Below are 21171 nucleotides of genomic sequence, written 5' to 3'. Positions count from 1 at the left end.
AACAGGCTTCTTGTTTTATTTTTGGTAATGAGGATCAAACTCACAACCTCACACATGTCAGGTAGGTGCTTATGCCACTGAGCTAAATCTCTGGCTGGCAACAAACTTCTTAACATGAGGCTAAGTTCAGTGGATTGACTTCAGTGGCTTCCATGGTCTGGGAGCATCACAGATGTGGATACATGTGAGGGATGATTGTTAAGTACTGGAGCGAGTGATTGCAGTTAATGTTTCTGAGAAACTGAACCATGAAAAACATGCGTGGAAGTTGGGATAGTATCCAACTATCTGCACTAGTGTGCAGAGTAAAAGTTTTATGATATTTTTTAAACAGAAGAATATAATGTGTTGTATAGTCCTTAAAGGAAAGGGTTAAAAGGTCAAAGATAGTAAATCATAGCATGAGAAAAGGTGGGCGTGACTGAGATGAATGAATATGTACCTTCGATGCTAGAGGAAAGTTAGCTGCTGGTAACAGGGGGAGTAAGCGGAGCTACAGGTCCCCTGTTAGTTACGACGTGAGCGGGTAAGAAGTGTCACACTTGGTATCTGCAATTTTTATGCAATTATAGCTCCTTGTCTTCAGAGGAAACTGAAAAAATGTTAATTCTCAGGAAGGTTGAACTTTTGGTGTAGGAATGAGAAATTACTATATATAGCAAACATTGTAAGTAGAATAAAGGCACAGTTGACTTCATTGACTATGGATGTAAAATAACACTAGTCTGCCTGATTATTTAATTTCTGCACTCTGAATTTACAAGGAGTAAATTAATGATTAGGTTGAGCTATGAAAACACAGAAATGAGATCCATGTGACCGCATGTAACTTCTGTGATACAGTAGAAGACAAAAACTCTGAAACAATGGGTGGGAACAGGAACTAACAGAGCTAAAATCTCATTGAAAATAAAGAAGCCAGCTGGGATACGTAGTTGGATTCAAAATCGTCCCGAACTACATAGTCATACCATGTGTCAAAAAAGAAACAGCCGGGTGTGTGGTGCACACCCATAATCTCAGCACCCCGGAGGCAGAGGCGGATGCATGGTGGGTCAAGCCCAGTCTGAGCTATAAAGCAAAACAAACAAACAAATAAATGACTTAGAAAACATTTTGAGCTCTATAACAAACATGTAAAGATTATTTTGTTGGGAAATTATATGTTTATGGTTAGATAACTAAATAAGGCTGTAAATTTATTGTGTGCTTAAATTTCTGTACTCGGTGGTATACTTCATGATTTGGGAAAATATTAAATTTTTTATTCAACTTTTTTATTTTTTATTTTTTGGGGGTACAGGGGATTGAACTCATGTCCTTGTGCTTGACAGGCAGGCACTTACACCACTGAGCTAAATCCCCAGCGCATTTTGTATGCTGTGTGAAGAGTTGAGATTATTATCAAAGTTATATTTTATTGCTTGTAATACAGCAAATATATACATGCATATGTTAAAATATTCTAAAGAAATATTCTTATTTTATAGATAAGGAAATCAATTTTTTTTTCAAAATCACATATGACTTGGAGTCCGTCTCACTCCAAAACATAATGTAATATATAATATTGTAACAGTAATGTAATAATGTAAAAATAAATTAAGGTCAATTTACAATTATTAGAAGTAGAAAGTGAGTAAACACAAAGCACATCATTGAAAATCTCACTACTTTTCATATCTTAACTCATTTAAAATTGTGGTCCAAATTTTGTTATCTTTTTAAAGTTATTATCTATTTAAATGTATTATATCTTTCCTTTATTTTGTAAAATGCATATTTGTTTATTTGTTTAAGATTGAAACATATGGACTTCGCATCAGCCAGGTGGGAAAAGATAAGAGCTATCTTTTCTTTTGTAAATGTGATTGCTACTGTGCAGCATTGTTTTAAATTGAAGACTTAGAATTCACAAAGTTGAGTGAAAGAATTCAACTATAACATAGAACATATTCTATGCTTCTGTCAATGTAAAGTTCAAAGTAGGCATAACTGCCAGGCCTGTAATCCGAGCATTTGGGAGGCTGAGCTCGGAGTATTGCCACAATCTCAATGCGTGCCTGAGCTACATAGCGTTCAAGGCCATCCTGGACTACCTAACAAGACCCCATCGCAAAAAATAAACAAACAAAAGAAGACATCACTAACCAACCAAGGACACAGAATGAGTAGTTTCCCCCAGGAAAGTGTTATGCCTGAAATGGTATAAAATGCATTTTGGGGCTTTGAGTATGACTTGTTTCATTTTATTTTATTTAAGTTCATTAATGTATGTTTATAGTATGCAAAGCTTATATTCCTGGGAGGAGGTTGGTACAAGCACATAACACAGTTTCTTTTTCTCTTCACCCCACTTTCCTCCCTCCCTACTCCAGGCATTTCTTCATCCCCTTCCTTTTCCTTTTCTTTTTTAGCATGTTTGCAGTACATAATGTTTACATGCCTTATGTGAAGTTAATGCATGAACATGACACGTGACAATTCTTTTTTTCCCATTCCTCTGCCCTGCCTCCCCTTCCTTCTATCTCTTGATCCTTTTACCTTTCCAGAAAGATCTGCACTACCTACTTCCGATAATTTGTCTTTTATATTTTATTTCTTGATGTAGATGCTGGTCACATAGATGTGCATATTTTACAAAATTTTATCAAACAGTTCACTTACACCAAGCATGTTTGGCATGTTTGTTTTGCCTAAATAAAATTTATATGAATAATAAATAGTTTGTTTCAGTGGAAAGTCTAATAATTATCAGAAGTCTAAAAGGTTAATATGCCACCAAGTTTTTGACTAATTCTAAATATTCTCAAGATATGTAAATGAAATCTAATAGCTTACTTGATTTAGATTTGGTTTTGAATTCTAGTTGAGAATATGCTTTTTACTTTTTAGGTTTTCCTTTATTAAATAAATAAAACTTTATGGTTCAAGCCTTTAAAAAAGAAAACTGTAACAACTTTTTACCTATGCTCTTTTCTTTTTTCCTTTTAGTGAGAATGTGACCTAATTGAAATCTAATTACCATTTCTCTGATGTCAGAACTTCAGTTCTGCTATTATAAAAATCATGCAGATCACATAAATAAGATGGTAGTTTAAGCCTCTTTTTAAAACTGAAAATGTTATCTCTTCTGAGAAATTCATGAAACATATGATGTTAAAATAAAATATCTGGGCTATTTAATTTAAATTAACTTATTTTACAGGTAGAAAGAATTACCCTGAAATGTTTTAAATACTCAGAATATTTAAAAAAGTAGAAACTAAGTGAAACTAATTGAGAACATTAATGCATATTTGACATTATTTACTAAGTCATTGATTTCATTCCAACATAGTACTTATTACTTAGCCTTTGGTTATTTAAATTTAATTAAAACTAGTTCTAATTAGAATTTCAAAACCTTAACCATATTAGCCTCATTGAATAGTGATTTATGACTAGTGCTTACTTGTAAAGTATTTCTATCCCCCAAAATTCAACTGCATATTAACTTATATAATTAAAACAACATATTCCTTAATTAGATTTTTTCTTATTATAAAATAGAATTATTTTCATGCAGTTATTTGTATTGTAGTGGCAAATCATACATTCTTAAAGTATGATTTTAACAGCAATATTAATAGAAAAGAATAGCTGTATAATGAAAAGTAATATTGATAAATAAAAATGCATAACTTACATGCTTAATATGAAATATAATAAAAATGTAACCTTGTATAAATTTTCTAAGATTCTCTTCCCCACCATTTTCTCCAAATTTTCATTTTAAAATAATTTTACAATTATTTACTAAAAATTATCTTAAATGGAATCCACAGACCCATACATTGTGCTCAAAGTTGTATTTATAAAGAAATAGAAAAATTATAAACAGCAAATTACTCTTTTTCAATCCTAAATGGTAAGAAATTTAAACGTAGATAATAAGCACATAAGGAACAAATCTGTTAAGCAGGATACAGAAAAATTAAAATGTAAATTAGTTCAGTTACCTAACCTGTAATTAGGATATATGCATCCCTACATTTCTTTGTTAGAAACATAGAACTTTGATTTGCCTTATGTCACGTGAAACATACTAGTGTAATCCGTTATGTTCATCCCCTTAGGCTATATGCTAGATCAAAAGCACAATCACCCTACATGTGGATTGATAACTGGTGATCAACTTATCACCAGCTGAACTGAATCGGTGTAGTGCTGAGTATGTATGGTCCACCTGAGCATTGTTGCCAAGGTAAAAAGGAGAACTGAAGAGGAAGAGATAGTGTTGTTGGTTCCTCTGGTTGTCATTGGTTCTCCTGGAGGAGCTTGTGGGATTCTTTCCTGATAGGAACTTGGTTGTTCTCACAGTCAGAGGAGCTCAGAACCTTGTCACTGAGAATAACTGTGGTTCACTTTGGGGGAGCTCTGGTCTTTACTGTATCACTTGAGGGAAAGATGGTGTGCTGTTCAGTCTCCCATGGAAGTTTGTCAGCTGGTTTCCTGATATGAACTTAGCTGTTCTTGTTGTTGGAGGAGCTCAGGACCTCATTGGCACTGAGAATGACTGTGGTACTTTTCAGGGGAGCCCAGGGCCTTACTTTGAGTTACACTTCCTGGGTCCTGTACAGAACCCTCAGCCTACTGGCACAGATCCTTCATCCCACTGCCACAGACTTTCTGGCTTCCACCACTGACTTTTGCCCTTCCAGCACAGATCCATGAAACAGACTTGCACAAGACATAGAGATGGGCTTCAGCTGGACTCAGCACGACATTGCCATGAATTCAATAGAATTCCTTGGGTCTTAGTTTGTGGACAGATTTCCTACACTCTTACTTCTAGTATTTGACTCTTTGGGTGATCATTGTAAAATAATACTATAAATTATGTATCCCGTATTGCCTTTTGCTCCTTGCAAACCCAGACTACAACATATAACAAAACAATCTTTAAGGAAAAATTCAACCCTTCAACCGATTTGAATCACAACTCTGTGTTTAACTCATCAGCAAACTGATCAAAACTGATCAAACTGAGTCAGTGGTTGACTGACTCAGCTATTGTGTCATTGTATTCACAATTCTACAGTCATTATCATCTTAATAAGTATTGAACACTAGAGCAGAAATTTCTATAATATGCATGGTGATATTTAAAACATGAATTTTAAGAGAGCTTTGTTGTGTTACTTTTACCCAAGAAACAGTGGTGTTTGTCTTAGTTACTTTTCCCTGGATGCTCAAAGTCAAGGGAAGGAGACAAAGTTTGTAGAAGTGTCAGTCCATATTCCACTGTGTCCAAAGCAGGATGACACCTGGCAAAGAGGCAACAGCGGAAAACAGCAAAAGCACACAGGAGCTTCGACAATGTCTTTCTATCCGCTTTATGCTCTATCAAGGTTCTTGGGATTAGCATGGTGCCAAAACAATCTTGCACCCTTAATCCCAGCATCACACACTTCAGATTCGGCTGAATCTGAAAAGGTTCTATGACTGTGTGAAACATCAGGGGGACATTTAGACACAAACTGTAACAGTGTTGCAAACAGAAATGGGACCTTCAAAGAAGGTTATTTTTCCGGTGATGTATAACATCTTTTTTTTTTTTTTTTCCTTCTAGGCTACTGATAAAGATACTGGCAATTATAGCGCTATGGCATACAGGCTCATAATACCACCAATCAAAGAGGGAAAAGAAGGATTTGTGGTTGAAGCATACACAGGGCTCATCAAAACTGCTATGCTCTTCCATAATATGAGGAGATCCTACTTCAAGTTCCAAGTTATTGCAACTGATGACTATGGGAAGGGACTAAGTGGAAAAGCAGATGTACTTGTAAGTAAACAATAATCAGGTAAAGTAAATATATGTGATGTTAGCCAGGGGATAGAATTTTGATTTTCAGTATTTTAAAGAATTTAGAACAAGTTTTCTAAAAAGTAAATTCCATTAACCTTCATCCATATTTTTAACTCGCAGCCTTTTGTAACTAATAAAATAAAAGAATTATTTTTTAGGCATTTATCTTTCAATAGAAGTGATTTTATCAAAATACCATTTAATGCCATTGGTGATCTCTGACCATTTTATTTGGCTACAATTAGGAATATCACTTAATGTTATAATTTTCTCTCAGGCTCTACCCAAACTTAATGATAGATCATTTCCAAATACAGTTTGTTACAATAATATCTTTTATTTATAATACTTAACATAATTCATATGTCTAGTGGAATCTCTACTGCCTTGAAAATGTGGGTTATATGGACTTTTAACTAAAAAAATCCAGCAGGACTATTATTGGAAATATATGACACATAAAGACAGAAGACATAAATTTTTTCTATTGTTCTTCAAATCCTTCTCACAATTTGCCTCATAAATTTTCTTTAACTTTTGAGTTAAACAAGTTTAACTTTTTTATGTACATGAAACATCAAAGATAAAGGCTGTCTTTTAGACAATGAAAAACAATCAACATGATTGTGGCTATTAAGATCAGTACCACCCTACAATAACATTTAGCTAGTAACAGTAAATCTGCAATACATTCAGCAAAGATCCATATAAGCCATGAAATGCTGCTATAGAAGATATTAAGGTTGGCATAGTGTTCTGATCATATTAAAGTCTATAAATCTCATGTGAGATAGTAGCATCATAAGTTGTTCTTATTAGGTAAGACATGAACATAGTAGAGCCTAAAGTCTAAATAATAAGCTCAGTATACTAAGTGTCATAGTTTGTAGAAGTTTCAGTCTCCTGTCTGCAAGGCAGGGTGGCATGGCAGAGAAAAAACAGTGCATGGTACGGCAGGCAGGAATCAGCAAAATGATGCAGCAGGCCTGGCTTCTTTCTTTCCCTTTATGCTCCACCCAGGCTGAAAGCACATTGATTGATGTTGCCCACAACAAGCATGCAAATTCTATTATCTACCTCTACACCCAGAACTATGCAAAACCGATTCAGTTATCTCAAATCCACATTCATACACCCTATATCCAGCCATCTCCAAAAGGCACAGCTGTGAGCACTTTTCAAAATATAAGACATGACACTAAGCATAATTAAAATATTATGACAAAAAACACAGGTAGAATATATACAGCACAAATACAAATTTTTAAATATTGTGTAGAAATTAATAGACACATACCCCTAAATCATCTAAAATATATTTGTGAAGAAAAAAATTAATTTAAAGAAATCATAATGTGTTACACTTGTAAGGAAATTTATTGTATTCTGATGATTGCTACAACATGGTATAATCATAGTTCCTTTAATGACTTTCTTCCAATGACTTAATTTCCACCCTACTTCAACCACTTAGAAGCACAGTTATCTTCTTCATTATTTATGCGATTCTATTCCCAAACCCTCAGTTATGAATACGTCCAGCTAAATTCTGCATTCTTTGGTTCCCACCAGAACTTTCAGTCCTGTCTTTAGTCGACTATAATTTTACCCACCATTATGTTAGCTATTGAAAATCTTTCATTTTTCTCTTTCCTTACTGCCTTTATAATACACTACAAGTACTTAATAATTTAAATTTTTTAACATTCTTTCCTTATGTATTTGTCATATTTCTCCAGAGAAACAGGAACAGTGGATTTATTAGATGAGCTCACATGGCCAGAGAGGCCACAATGGCTTGTCCATAAGCCAGAGAACGGGGAACTCTGTAGCTTGGCTCAGTTTAGGAAGCCAGGAGCCTCAGATTGGTAGAGAGTGATGATGGTCTCAGAGCTCCTAGTGATCTTCGGCCAATAGTTTCAGTGTGCAGAGGTCAGACTCCTTGAGACTATGTACCAGGGCAGCAACAGCAACTGCTGAACACAGTCACTTAGGAAGCAAGCACTAAAGAGAGAAATAATTTCTCTTGCTTGCACTGTCTGGTCCGCTTCGTCTGGTCCTCCAACTAACTGTATGGTGCCTTCCCATAGCCAAGCAGGTCTTCTCCACTCAGTCCACTAACTCCCATACCATTCTTCTCTGGAACATTTTCATAGACACGCTCAGATATAACATTTTTCCAGTTCCCCAGATTTTGCACAATCCAGTCACTTGACAATCACATAATGTACCACTGTGCTATATTCACTTTGCAAAGCTATAGCTCTAGTTAATTCTAAGTCTTACCTCTTTTGGACCTATATCTGTATGACTATGTCTGCAAACACACACACACACACACACACACACACACACACACACAATTATATGATTAGTTGCATTTTAAATAAGCTTTTCTCCCCTAATAACAGGACTATTTATTTTGTGTATTCCCAAATTCCGTATCCTGGAAATCTATGCGATGTACTTTCTGCTCATCCTCACTGCTGACTAAATAAATAGCATCTTATTTTATTAAAAGATAAAACTAAAGCATTTCAAAGGACATTTCTACAACTCCTGCCACTAAATCTACCTACCATCAGCATCTTTACTAAAGTGTTTTCTTTCTTTTCTGATACTTTAGGTCAATTCCCTGTATCTCCAACCATGCAGCACATCCAGTTCCCTCTGGATGAGTCCACCGTCTTGCTCGCAGTGCCCCCATTTCTTCCCTAAATTCTAAATATTTACTTTCTTTCCTGCCCATTCTCACCATCGTGTTTTAACTTATTTCTGTTTTTGAAAATGATAAAAAATCCTTTTGATCTTTATGTCCTGGGAACTCCTTCATTACTGTGTTTCTTCCTAGAAAAATTCAGTGTTGTAGTTCACTCTAATTTTTCACCATCTCATCTCTCTCAAATACTTTCTAGTCATAATCCTACCCCAGCACTCATCCAAAATTCTATGGTACTAAATACACTGATACCTTTGGACATAGTATGTCTTGAATTATCAACAACACTTAACTATCATCTTCATTAGGCTTCAGGGCTCCGTGTTCTTGTTACCTCCATTCATCTTATTCTTCTAACCTTGCAGTATTGAGTTTTTTTCAGGATTCAGATATTTATTTTCCTTTCTATCTGATCTCAACGACTTGGTTGGTCAAGAACACAAATTTAAAATATGCACATTCTAAAAATGCTCAAATTTAAATTTTTACTCCAAAATTAATTTCTGAACATTATACTCATAAATTTATTTGTACATGCAGTATCCTCTTGAATATTCACATAAAATTTGTCCATTTAATGTTTCATAAAGCAAATATTTCTCATTACATTTCTTCCTCATTTCTTTTGTTTTTTCTTTTTTTTTTTCTTCATTTCTTTTGTTGACAGAATTATCTTTTGGGTTCCAGAGGCTAAAAATTTCTTGATTCATTTCTCTTTTAAATTTTAAATTTATTCCCTTAATAAATACTGTTGTTTCTATCCTATTTATTCTATCTATCTATCTATCCATCTATCTCTTTCAATAAAAGGTGACTAACCTCATTTTCAATTTTTGTATGATTAATTGAGAAGTATGGATAAAAACTATGGTTGTCTCAAGAGAAACACTATGCAGTTTGAGCTTGTTTTTTCTCATGGGGTTTTTAAATTTCATTTGAAAGAGCAACTTGGAGACAACATATATTTATACAAACCAAAATAGTTGGCAGGTTTTTACACAAAATAAAGTCAGCCTATCATTTCAAGTAGAAGACTGACAATATTTGTTGCTAATGAAAATTTTTGATACTTTTTCAATACAAATCACACCATTGGAAAACTTGTATTCACCACTATGAGCTTAACAGCTTCTCACTATTTAACACTTTTCTGATGAGATCAATGATCATATTGACTAATATGTTTTCTTCATTTTATCTAATGAAATGTGTCACCATTTGAAAAATATGACAAAATTCTGAACTTATATTTTCCAATATCCAATACAATGATCCGTGCAAGATTTTGCAACTCAGTTGTGGGTAAAAAATTCATTCAATGTACAAAACAGACAAGTGAATTTTCAATGTTACCTAACACGGATCACACCAAACTCACAGTACAAAAACTTCTATTTGAATTTTGATGTAACATAAAAGAAGAAAATATATAATTAACTAAAAGGCAGTTAAACTATTTCTTTCATTTCATGAAAAGTAAGGTTGGAGTAGGGAGCAATTTGGAGCACAGTAGCTAACTCAGTCAGGAGACAGTGAATGTAATCATTGGGCTGACTTGGCCCACAAGCTAGCACGTGGGCAAACAGTCACTGAGCACCTGAGTTTTGAGCTGCTTCATAATGAGATGTACAGCATATATGACATATACACTGGATATCAAATTGAGATTGTAAAGGTTTGGCTCATATTATCTATAAAAAATGTAATCTGTCTCTTTACTAAGATATTTTACATTGACTAAATGTTGCAGTTAAACATATTAAAATATTAGATTAAATGTATTATCAAAATAATTCTGACAAGATTTATCTTATTAAAATGTGAGTACCAGGAAATTTAATATTATGTGTATGTGCCAAATATTTGTGAATTACATTCCATCAAACCCCAGTGTCTAATTTTATGGAAACAAATAGTTCCATAAATAAATAGTTTATGAGAAAGAAGTAAAAGAACTTAGAAATAAAGTATCTAACTCAGTGACATCTGTTTTCAAAACTTTGTGATCCACAAATTACTTTTCTTTCTTTTTTACTATCCTAGTAATTTCAATCAATTACACAGAGCAATCTTAGCAATGATGTAAATGCATATATAAAAAGTACAAATCAGTAATTGACCTATGAAGACTCAAATGAAAAAATTTATAATGATAATTTTTAAACTATGGTATAAGGAATTGATGATGTGAATTTTTTTTTTAAATGAGATATCTTTTTTGTTGTTGTTTGGTACCACGGATTGAACTCACGGCCTCACACTTCTCAGGCAGGTGCTTGGGCTGCTGAGCTAAATCCCCGACCGATGATATGAATTTCTGCATATATGTGTATTTTGACCACTATGGAAAGTAACAAATAAAATATAATAATTTTTAAAATTTAAATATATTTGTTACAAAAAGCATAACAGAACAGAGAGTCCGTGAAAAGAACTTTTTATTAGTTACGTTTATTGATACATTTATCTATACAGTGATCACATTCATCATGGAAATTTGTACCTTTACATGATAGATCTTGATGCTTCTTTTTTTCCCATTTCCCTCCTGTTCCTTCAAACTCTCTTGCTCTCCTTATTTACAAATTTCTCATTTTTCCTTATTTTCTTCCTTTTTGTTTTTCCTTGGTTTCTTTTCCCCCGGCCCCTCCCTACTTTTTCTTTCCATTTGAAAATTTTCTTACTATTTCACAATATCTGCTATAAATTTTCTTATTTAAATTTACATTATTTACATTTCTCACACTAGAGAAGCAATTGATATCTATACATATGTCCAAGTTATTTCACTTAACGTTATGATCTCAAGATGCATCCATTTACCTAGAAATGTCTCAAGTTTAAGTTTATGACTAAGAAATACTCCATTGTATTTAAAAAACTCACATCATCATCAGTTGAACATTTGAGCTGTTTCTAAGATGTAGCTATTACAGACTGCTAGAAATATGGGTATGTGCATATTACTGTGGCAGGAGGATTTTAATTCATTTAACAAGATACCAAGAAGGGGAATAACTGAGTCAAATAGGACCTCTAGTTTACTTGTTTGAGGAATCTCTGCACCGATTTCCACAGTGGTTGCACCAGGCTACACTCCCACCAACTGTGGAGAAGGGTTCTTTTTTGCCCATAGCCCAGTCAGCATATGTCAGTGATTGATTTCTTGATAATACCCATTCTTTCTGGAGTAAGATGAAATCTTGGCATTTACATCTCTCAAATGACCAATGAGGTTGAACATTTTTTCATACATTTATTTTCTATTTTTACTTTTTTAATCTGAGAAGTGTCTATTCATTTTAGATTCCTATTTTTAGATTAGTTCTTTCAAGTAGTGGGATCTAATTTTTTTTTTAAATTCCTTATATATTCCAGATGTGAGTCCTTTGTCTGAGGAACAGTTGGTAAATCTTTTTCTCATTTTGGGGGTTGGCTCTTCACTCTGTTGGTGATTTATGTTGCTTTACAAAAGCTTTGTGATAACATGAGATCTGAGTTGTTAATTCTTGGTAACACTTTTCCTGTGATTGGGTTTTGTTCATAAATTATCCGCCTATATCTTTGTTTCCATGTTTCACCTATTATCTCTTCCAGAAGATTTATTGTTTCTGTTTTAATATTTAGATCTCTGATCCATTTGGATTTTAATTTAATGCATTGTGAGAAACGTGGGTCTAGGTTTAGTCTTTGCCATGAGAAAAGCTAGTTTTTCCAGCACCATTTGTTAAAGAGGTTATGTTTCATGCAGTGAATGTGGTTAGTCCCTTTTTCACAGATACGGTGGATCTTTGATTTGGGCCGGCTTCTGTATCTCATTGTCTGTTCTGTTGATCCTCAGGTTTGTGTTTTGTCAGTTCTATGCTGTTTCATATCACAGTAACTTTGCAGTACAACTTTGAGTCAGGGATTGTGATTACCCTGTCTTGTCTTTGTTGTCCAGACTGATTTTGCTATTTTAGGACTCTTTTGGTTCTAAATGAATTTCAAGATAGTTTTCTCTAATTTTGTGAGATTTGCTATTGCTATTTTGACTTGGATGGCATCAAATTCCAAAATAATTTTGGAAGTATGCTCATTTTCTCTATGTTCTTCCTTCTTACCTATGAGCAGAGGGCATTGTTTCATTTTCTGATGTTTCCTTCAGTCCCCCTTTTCAGAATACAGTTTTCAATGCAAAGATCTTTTACTTCATTAGATTGATTCTTAATATTTCATTTTTGTGTGTGTAGTTGTGAAAGATGTTAATTCCATAATTTCTCTCTCAGTGTATATGTTATTTGTGTACAGGAATGCTTTTGATTTTTAAATGTTGATTTTGTATTCAATTACACAAATGAATTTCATTATTCAACTTAGAAAGTTTTGGTGGAGCTCTTAGGGTGTTCAGTGGTGCATATCATGTCATCCACAAATGATAATTTAACTTCTTTCTTTCTTATCTTTATTCCATTTATTTCCTTCTCTTGCCCAGCTGTTTAGGTTAATATTTCCAAAACTGTACCGAATAGAAGTGGTAATAGTGGAAATCTTTGTCATGTTCCTGATTTAGAGTAAAAGCTCTCAGTTTTTGACCATCAGTATGATGTTGCTGTTGTTTTGTCATAGGTAGATTTTATCACACTGAGAAATAAAACATATTCCAATTTTTTCTAAGGTTTTCAGCAAGAACGAATGTTAGACCACACCAAATACATTTTATGGCTCTATTGTGATGATCATTTTTATCTTTGGCTCTGTTAATATAGTCTATCACATTTATTGATTTGTGTATGTTGAACCATCCCTGTATCCCTAGAATGAATCCTCCTTGTTATGGTATATAATTTTATTTATGATTCATTGCATTCTGTTTGCTAGTATCTCATTGAGGACTTTTGTATCTGTGTTCATTAGGGAGATTGGTCTGTGGTTCTTTTTGGTTAGATCCTTCTTTGGCTTTGATATCAGGATAGTATTTGCTTCCAGGAGTGAGTTTGGGAGTGTTGCATACTTTTCAGTTTTATCAAAGAATTTAAGGAGTAGTGCCATTAGATTTTCTATAAATTTATTGTAGAATTCAATGGCAAATCTATCAGGATATGCATTCTTTTTTGGGTTTTGTAGGTTTATTTTATTACATGTTCAGTTTAATGGACTAAAATTTTAGATTTAGAATTTTTATGTCTTTCAGATTCAGCTTTGGTAATTCATATGTATGTATATATCTAGGAATCTGTCTGTTTCTTCTGTACTTTCTATTTTATTTGAACGTAAGTTCCAAGGTAGGTACTGATGATCTTCTGTGTTCTGTAAGAACTGTTGTGATTTCACCATTTTCATTCTAATTGCATGGATTTGAGTCTTTGTTTTTTTGATCATGTTGGCTATGTATTTGTCAGTGTTATTGAATCTTTTAAATAATCAACGTCTTAATTCATAAAATCTTTATATTGTATTCTTAGTCTCAGTTGTGTTAATTTCTGCTCTGATCTTTAAGTTCCCATCAAGCTTTGGGCTTGATTAGCTCTTTTTCTAGAACTTTGAGTTTCAACATTAAGTTGTTTATTTGAGCTCACTCTGTTTTCCTGATACAAGAATTCAGCTATATAAGTTTTTCTTGTAAGACTCAACTTACATTGTATCTTGTAAGTTCTGGCATGTTGTATCAGCATTATCATTTAATTGTAGAAACTATATAATTTCTTCTTTAATTTCATCTGTGATCCACTGGTTGTTTAAGAGATTGTTATTTAATTTTCAGGTATTTATGTATTTTTTGAATTTTTTTTTCAGTTGAGTCCCAATTTCATTGCACTATGCTCTGATAACATGCATGGTATAATTTTCAATTCCTTTACATTTACATAAGTGTGTTCTATGAGTCTTTTATTGAGAATGTCCTGTGCACACTTGGAAAGAATGTGTACTTTGATGTACTGAAGTAGAACAGTCTGTCATTATCTACCAAGTCCATGTTTTTCACAGAATTTATTCAGGTGTTGAAGTATCCCATTATGTTTTGTATTATCACTTGCTTGATTTTTCTTGTCCCTTTGTTTTATATAGTCATATATGTCAATATTTGGTACATATATATTCATGATTGTTAGCTCTTCTTGAAATTTTCCTTTAAGTATATAGTGATCTTCTTTGTCTCTCAGCCATGCCGCAGCCCTGCATGTGTGTTCAGTTTCCATTTTCAACAACTCCCAACAATCTTTCAGTACTGGAAATACTTCACTCCAAGCTCATTTTGATGTAAGAGTTTGTGTTGAGAAGTCCGCTGTGATTCTTATGGGCTTTCCTTTATAGGTGACTTGCTTCTTTTATCCAACAGCTTTTAATAGTCTGTTCTTTTGTTGAATTTATGGGATGTGATTATTATATTCCTTATGTAGATTTATTTTGGTCATGGCTCATTAGAGTTTTACATGCCTAGCTAACCTGTATGTCAAATTCTTTTTTCCATTCTTTGGAAGTTTTCTGCCATTACTTTTGTGAACATTCATTTGTATTGTCTCCTGTTTTTTTCACTGAGTCTGATCAACCTTATGTTTTTCTTTGCATTATCTTGCTGCCATTGGATTGTTTATTTCACGGTCCCTTGTTATTTTTAAAAAATCTTCCATGATCAATGACCATCCTGTGTTCTAGATCTAATATAATATCCTCATTCAGCTTCATAAACTTTCAGTTGAAATTTTAATCTACTGACTATCTGTTTGAATCTTTTTCATTAATTTTATTTCTTTCCTAAGTCGGTGTAAGGTTTCCATCATTTTTCTAAGCTTGTGTATGTTTTCAAATGTGTCTACCCTAGATTCATTGAGCAACTCCTTTATTATGATTGTCATCTCTCTTTGACCTGAGATATTTCTAATCTGATTTTCTCTAAACTCTCATCTTTCTGTCTTGTTTTTTCTTCTGTTGCTACCATTTCAGAAAATTTAGGTTGGTGGCTTTTGATTTTCTTCCCTTGGACTTGTTCTGGGTGGGCTGGATTGCTTGGATTGCATTTGGTTTCTGCATTTTGTAATTTTATATATGTTTATTTTAATTTGTATTCTGTATTGACACTTGTAAATTTCTTATGGTAGATACCTTTATCACTGATTTTGAGGCTTCCCTAGGAAATGTCTATTCCTCAGAGGTACCTCAAACCTTGCTCTTTGTCTTTGTGTCTACCCCAAAATTCCACCTTTAGTGATGAAAGGCACTATTTGACCCAGCACTCAGTGCTTTGATACTGGACTACCATGATGATTATGACCCCAGATTGTCAAAGTGTTGTCACACAAGGAAGAATAGCTGATTACAAAATATCTGATACCTGGCTAAAGTAATAAAATTTGCAGTAACAATAACATTGAGCAGAGTTTAGAAACTGACAAATTGTGGTAACTATTAGTTTGGTACCTTTAATCATAGAAGCAAGATATAATGTTATACAAATAATCCAACATAAACCAGCAACTAGGGTGCGGTAAGTTTCACCTTATTAGAATGACTTTACCCTGTGGAGGTGAAATTTAAGAGGGATAAGGAAAAATACAGAGGTAAGTAAAGAGAAATGTTATAGAAGCAAAGCTGAGGTACAAAGGCTGATCACAGAAGCTTTGGAAAACTGCAGAAAAGGACAAGAAAGGAAGAATGAAGGAGAAAGCAAAAGAATATTGAGTGAACCAGAAAAACTAGACACAGTGTTTACTCACATGAAAATAGCAAAAACAAAAAAGTCAATAAAGACAGTTGAGGAAAGAAAAGAAAAGGAACAACAACAAAACAAACAGCAAAAGTAAAAACCTGAACAACTGGGCTGGGGATTTAGCTCAGCGGCATAAGCACCTGCTGTGCAAGCAGGCAGTCGTGAGTTCGATCCCTGGTACCGATAAAAAAAGGAAAAAGACAAAAAAAAAAAAAAAAAAAAAACCAACAACAAAAAATTAGACAAAATAAAAGCAAACAAATGAACAAAGTCACAAATTCCTTTGGTGTTTCTTACTCTGTGGTGGTGTCCATATCAGAGCCCAAATCTGTGCTACGTAACGGCTCCAAATCTGCAATGGGATCAGTCCTTGGTGGAGTTAGATCTTGGCCTTTGGTTATGAGAGATGGATCAAGTCTTCAGCTAGCAATTTTCTGGTGTCCCTCATTGGCCTGCCCATCTAGTTATTTGTTTGCCTCTGTATAACTCTCTCAGTTGCTAGGACACTGCCAGACAGGCAGCCCAAGGTTGCTTCTAGTCCTGTGTTTAGCTGGACCCATCTGGCCCTTGCACAGCCTCCTCTGTTCCACTGCACTGACACATGTCTCTTCATTACATGCCTCTGGGAGCAGGGCAGGGCAAGGGAAGTGCTGCTGGCAGACTCAAGTTGCTTGGATCCCACTTTTCCCTTCTCTGTCACTTTGTTGGGAGCAGGGTGGGGTGAGTGCTAAGTTTCCAGACATGGCCCCACCATGACCCAAAGCTGTGTAAATTTCATGTCCTGTTCCTCATTCATGCTGCTGCTAATAGGGCAGGTATGGGCTGTTCTACTCACTACCTTCCTGCCATCACTGAGGACCCTACCCTTCTTGTTGTTAGACATTCAAATTAGATGCCTTGGCCCATGACAATAATAACAATAACAATAACAATAACAACAATAATAATAATATAAATAAATAAAATGGCAACTTATCAAAGAGAGAGCAACTTTCTGGTAATTTGCCCCTGTGCATGCCAGTGAAATTTGCTGCCAGGCTATAATGTCTTGTTTGGAGGAAGCCAGGAGTGGAGAAAGGCCTTCTGACTGAAACTCTTCTGTGTGGCTTGGGTTAGCCATACCATTACAGTCCATCAGTATTTTGAGAAATTCCTAGAATGGTGGTTATTCAGGGATCCTTGTGGAATATGCCACCATTTTGTAAAATTTTACGTTTGTGTTTTGTTTGATCAGTAAGTGTATTATTTTGGATTGATTTTGGCATCAAGATATAGGACCTTTCCTCCAATTACCTGTGTTTTTAGTTGAATTTCTCTGAGTAACTCCATATTGATGCCTAAGGTTTCTTTTAAGATTTGTAAATTCTAAAATATATTTTTTTGGGCCAGGGATTTAGCTTACTGGCATGAGCACTTGTGTGGCAAGCATGAGGTCCTGAGTTCAATCTTCAGTACAATAAAATAAATAAATAAAATAAAATATATATTTTCTCCTTTTTTGAGTGTTCCTTATCTACCAAATTTAAAAAATAAAAATATTTCTCTCTAAGGTCTCATGACATAACAACTGCAAAAAAACCAAAATGTACACACATATATATATACAAAACAATGAGTTGAATTGCTTGTCATTTTTAATTTCTAGGTAAACAACAAATTAACTATCATTTTCAAATTAACTATCATATTTCAAGACTCAGTTTGTCTTGAATGAGTGGAGAAGATATAATTTTTAAAAAATCATTTATTCCTGAGTTTAGAAATAAAAAGTCACTGGTTCTATGTATAGTAGAGAAAAATAATAAAAGTGTTAGTTAATAAAAAATATGTTTTTTCTTTTTTTTAGGTCTCTGTGGTCAATCAGCTGGATATGCAAGTCATTGTTTCTAATGTGCCACCAACTTTAGTGGAAAAAAAGATAGAAGACCTCACAGAGTAATTCATTTCTTTTACTTATGTATTTATTTTCATATTAGCACAACTTTGATTCAACTAAGTTGATCTGTTCATTACAGCACTTAGATTAAATATATTTTAAAATAGTTTCTTCATGAAAATTTAGCTCATTCTCTTCCCAAACTATGTAGCTGAACTGAAAATAGATAAAGGTCCTGAAAGTACTTTAAAATAAAATTGAAAATCAGATTTGAGATCTTATTATTTTGAAATTTTGATGACGCAGCCACAAAATTTTAAAAAGTTAAGGCATGATAACATCTTTGATTTGAATTTTCAATCAAATATTTTTCAGAAAATTTATTTTGACAGTTATCTATGTAATCTAGAAAACAGGTTATTTCTCAAAGTGAGGTATCCAGGTTTCTAGACTTATTCATGGAAAACAAAGTTTAGGTTAATTTGAAGCAATATTTTAAAAATATTTCTAACATATCCATCATGTTCTTCTGTTTCCTGAACAGTGTGCATGTACCGCTGCTAAATATGTTATTTCCGACTCAACTATTCTTGTTACTATTCATAATATTATCAATAGTTTCAGGAATTATTAAAATAGTTTTATTATTTTATTCTTAATTATCCAAATCTAGCCTGACATCATTTTGTGTTTTATCCTTTATTTGTATTTATTGGTTTTAGGTTGACACATGTCAATTATCACTGTCTAATTGCTGCTTAGTAGGAAAATTTCTCTACTTCTAATTGCCAGAAGATTAAAAAGTCAGTTAGTGTATCTTTTAACAGTTCTACACCAAATAAGACACAATAGTCAGGAACTTGAGCATTATTCATTTCTTTGTGTATTTTGTAGTCTTCATTTCATATTTCCAAATTTAATCTATTGGTGTCATATGAAGTGTCTTATGGGGAAATGACTATCAATATTTTATGTGGAGTACAGCCATCTCACATATCTGCAGAAGTAACATTATATATGCTTAACCTTTGTCAAACTAGTAACTGGTAACTTCTGAAAAAATGTGGAAGTAAACCTCTTAGCTACTTTAATAGACATCATCTTGCTATTGTTTAAATGGCATCTTTTTCAGTCTTTATACTGCTCTATTTTTCTTCAAAACATTGTCTAATTTTTCATATGTCAGTTTTGAACTAAAATGTAATGTCTATAAAAATAGGTCAATCAGCTGGATATGCAAGTCATTGTTTCTAATGTGTTACTCCACTTATAAGTAGGCCCTGGATATGTTAATTGAATGATCATTTTATACCAACAAAATCATGACTGTCTTTTTTATATTGAAACATTCATGAAACAAAGTAGAAAATCACAAGTCATAGAAATTTATAAGCTTAAATGACTTATATGATTATGATGATAATGAATGAGAAAAATTAGGTTTATATATATTATTAAAGGTATCATATGATATCAAATGTAAAACACATCTTTGTCAAAGGTAAGCTTTGACACCATTTATTTGTAAGAACCAATAAAGATTGTAAAATTTTCATAAAATATCAAGTGCAATGGAAATTATAAGCATGAAGTGAATAGTAAATATTTTATATAATGAGAAGCTATATTAGCTTTCCTGTTGTTAAGACACGGTAACCAACACTCACAATTTAAAGAAGAACTTAACTAAACTCACAGTTATGGTGAATTCACTACATGACCAAGAAATTCCAAGGCAGCAAAGTCATGGCACAAGTGTGTGATAAAGTAAAGCTACTTAGTTTGTGGCAGCAAATAATACAGTAGAGAAACAATGCTAGACAGGAATGAGAGAGGGATCTTATCTAATCCTACAGAGGTTATACTTCTGTGATCCACCAAGACACACCCAGGATATTGCTCTGCTATCCTACAAGGTGTTTCATAATCCAGTGTAGTTGATGTATCAGAATTATCAGTCAGAGCACCCCCAAAGTCAGAAGTTTCAGATACAGAGATACCAGGTTCTACACACTCTTTTAAAAGAATGTCACATTGTATCGAGTGCAGTTTATGAATGCAGACATAAAAATGTAAATCCTGATGTGTAAATCCTATAATGTAAACACATCACTGATGTGTTACCTCTGGGCAAAATGTTTAATACTTTGTTCTGTACTTTCTCATTCTGAAAATTGAAACAAAGACATCTACCTTTTGATGATTTTGATACAAACAAATATGTTCTTGCTAGTGTAATAAGAGAAGGCACATGCATACCTGATTCCTTTTTCTTCCTTGTGCTGAGTAACAAAAATATATATAAACTTTACAAAAAATGCATATCAGAATCTCTCTGATTTTAACCATTTTTCCCCTTTGATAATGGCATTATACCCAGGGACACTCTACCACAGAGCCACTTTGCCAAACCTTTTTATTTTTATGTTTCTTATGCCTACAACTCTGTATTTTGTTTTTAATTAGTGTTAAAGAGAATTTCAGAAAGTTTTCATCATATACTGCTAAAAATTTGTATTTATTAAGCAAGAGTTTTTCTTAGCCACTTATCCACTGCCCTTGGTACTCACCATGCTTCTTCTAATTTTATATATTTGACTGTCTTTTTTTTTCTTTCCTTTGAGGTATTGGTGATTCAACCCAGGCACTTCTCAGTGAGAAAGCTGCATTTCCAGCCCTTTTGTTTATTTCTTTTTTTGTTTGTTTGTTTATTTACACATTACTTGAGATTGAACTTAGAGGTTTTTCATTTGGAGGCAGGATTTTGTTAAAACACAGTTTCCCAGACTGGGCTAGAATTTGAAATCCTCTTGTATCACCATCCAAGAATACTGGGATTACAGCCATTTACCACCAGGTCCCACAAATTTGACTACTTTAAATATGTTATATAACTGGAATCACACAGTATGTTCTAATTTGTGATTGGTTTATTTCACTGTCAATAGCATATGACAGAGGTTATTCTCTTTATGAGTTTAAATGATATTTTGTCATCAGTACCTATTATATTTATCCATCCATTCATCCTTTGA

At 33.5% G+C, this 21171-nt stretch overlaps 1 protein-coding gene across 3 annotated transcripts in view; it reads left to right on the top strand.

Annotated features, from left to right (window-relative positions):
• The window catches only part of Pcdh15 (protocadherin related 15), a 1472709-nt gene that overhangs the window by 1403232 nt on the left and 48306 nt on the right, over positions 1-21171 (top strand). For all 3 annotated transcript variants that reach the window (XM_063239515.1, XM_063239513.1, XM_063239514.1), the window contains 2 exons: positions 5615-5830; positions 18107-18195. In XM_063239515.1, the coding sequence (XP_063095585.1) occupies positions 5615-5830; positions 18107-18195 (305 nt within the window). The remainder of the gene's footprint in view (positions 1-5614; positions 5831-18106; positions 18196-21171) is intronic.

This window comes from Cavia porcellus, unplaced genomic scaffold (assembly GCF_034190915.1).
Source record: "Cavia porcellus strain 051 isolate PalLab524CR breed Dunkin Hartley unplaced genomic scaffold, mCavPor4.1 scaffold_28, whole genome shotgun sequence".
Lineage (NCBI taxonomy): Eukaryota > Metazoa > Chordata > Mammalia > Rodentia > Caviidae > Cavia > Cavia porcellus.
The sequence above is the reverse complement of the archived record's forward strand: the minus strand, read 5'-3'. Positions and strand labels throughout refer to the sequence as shown.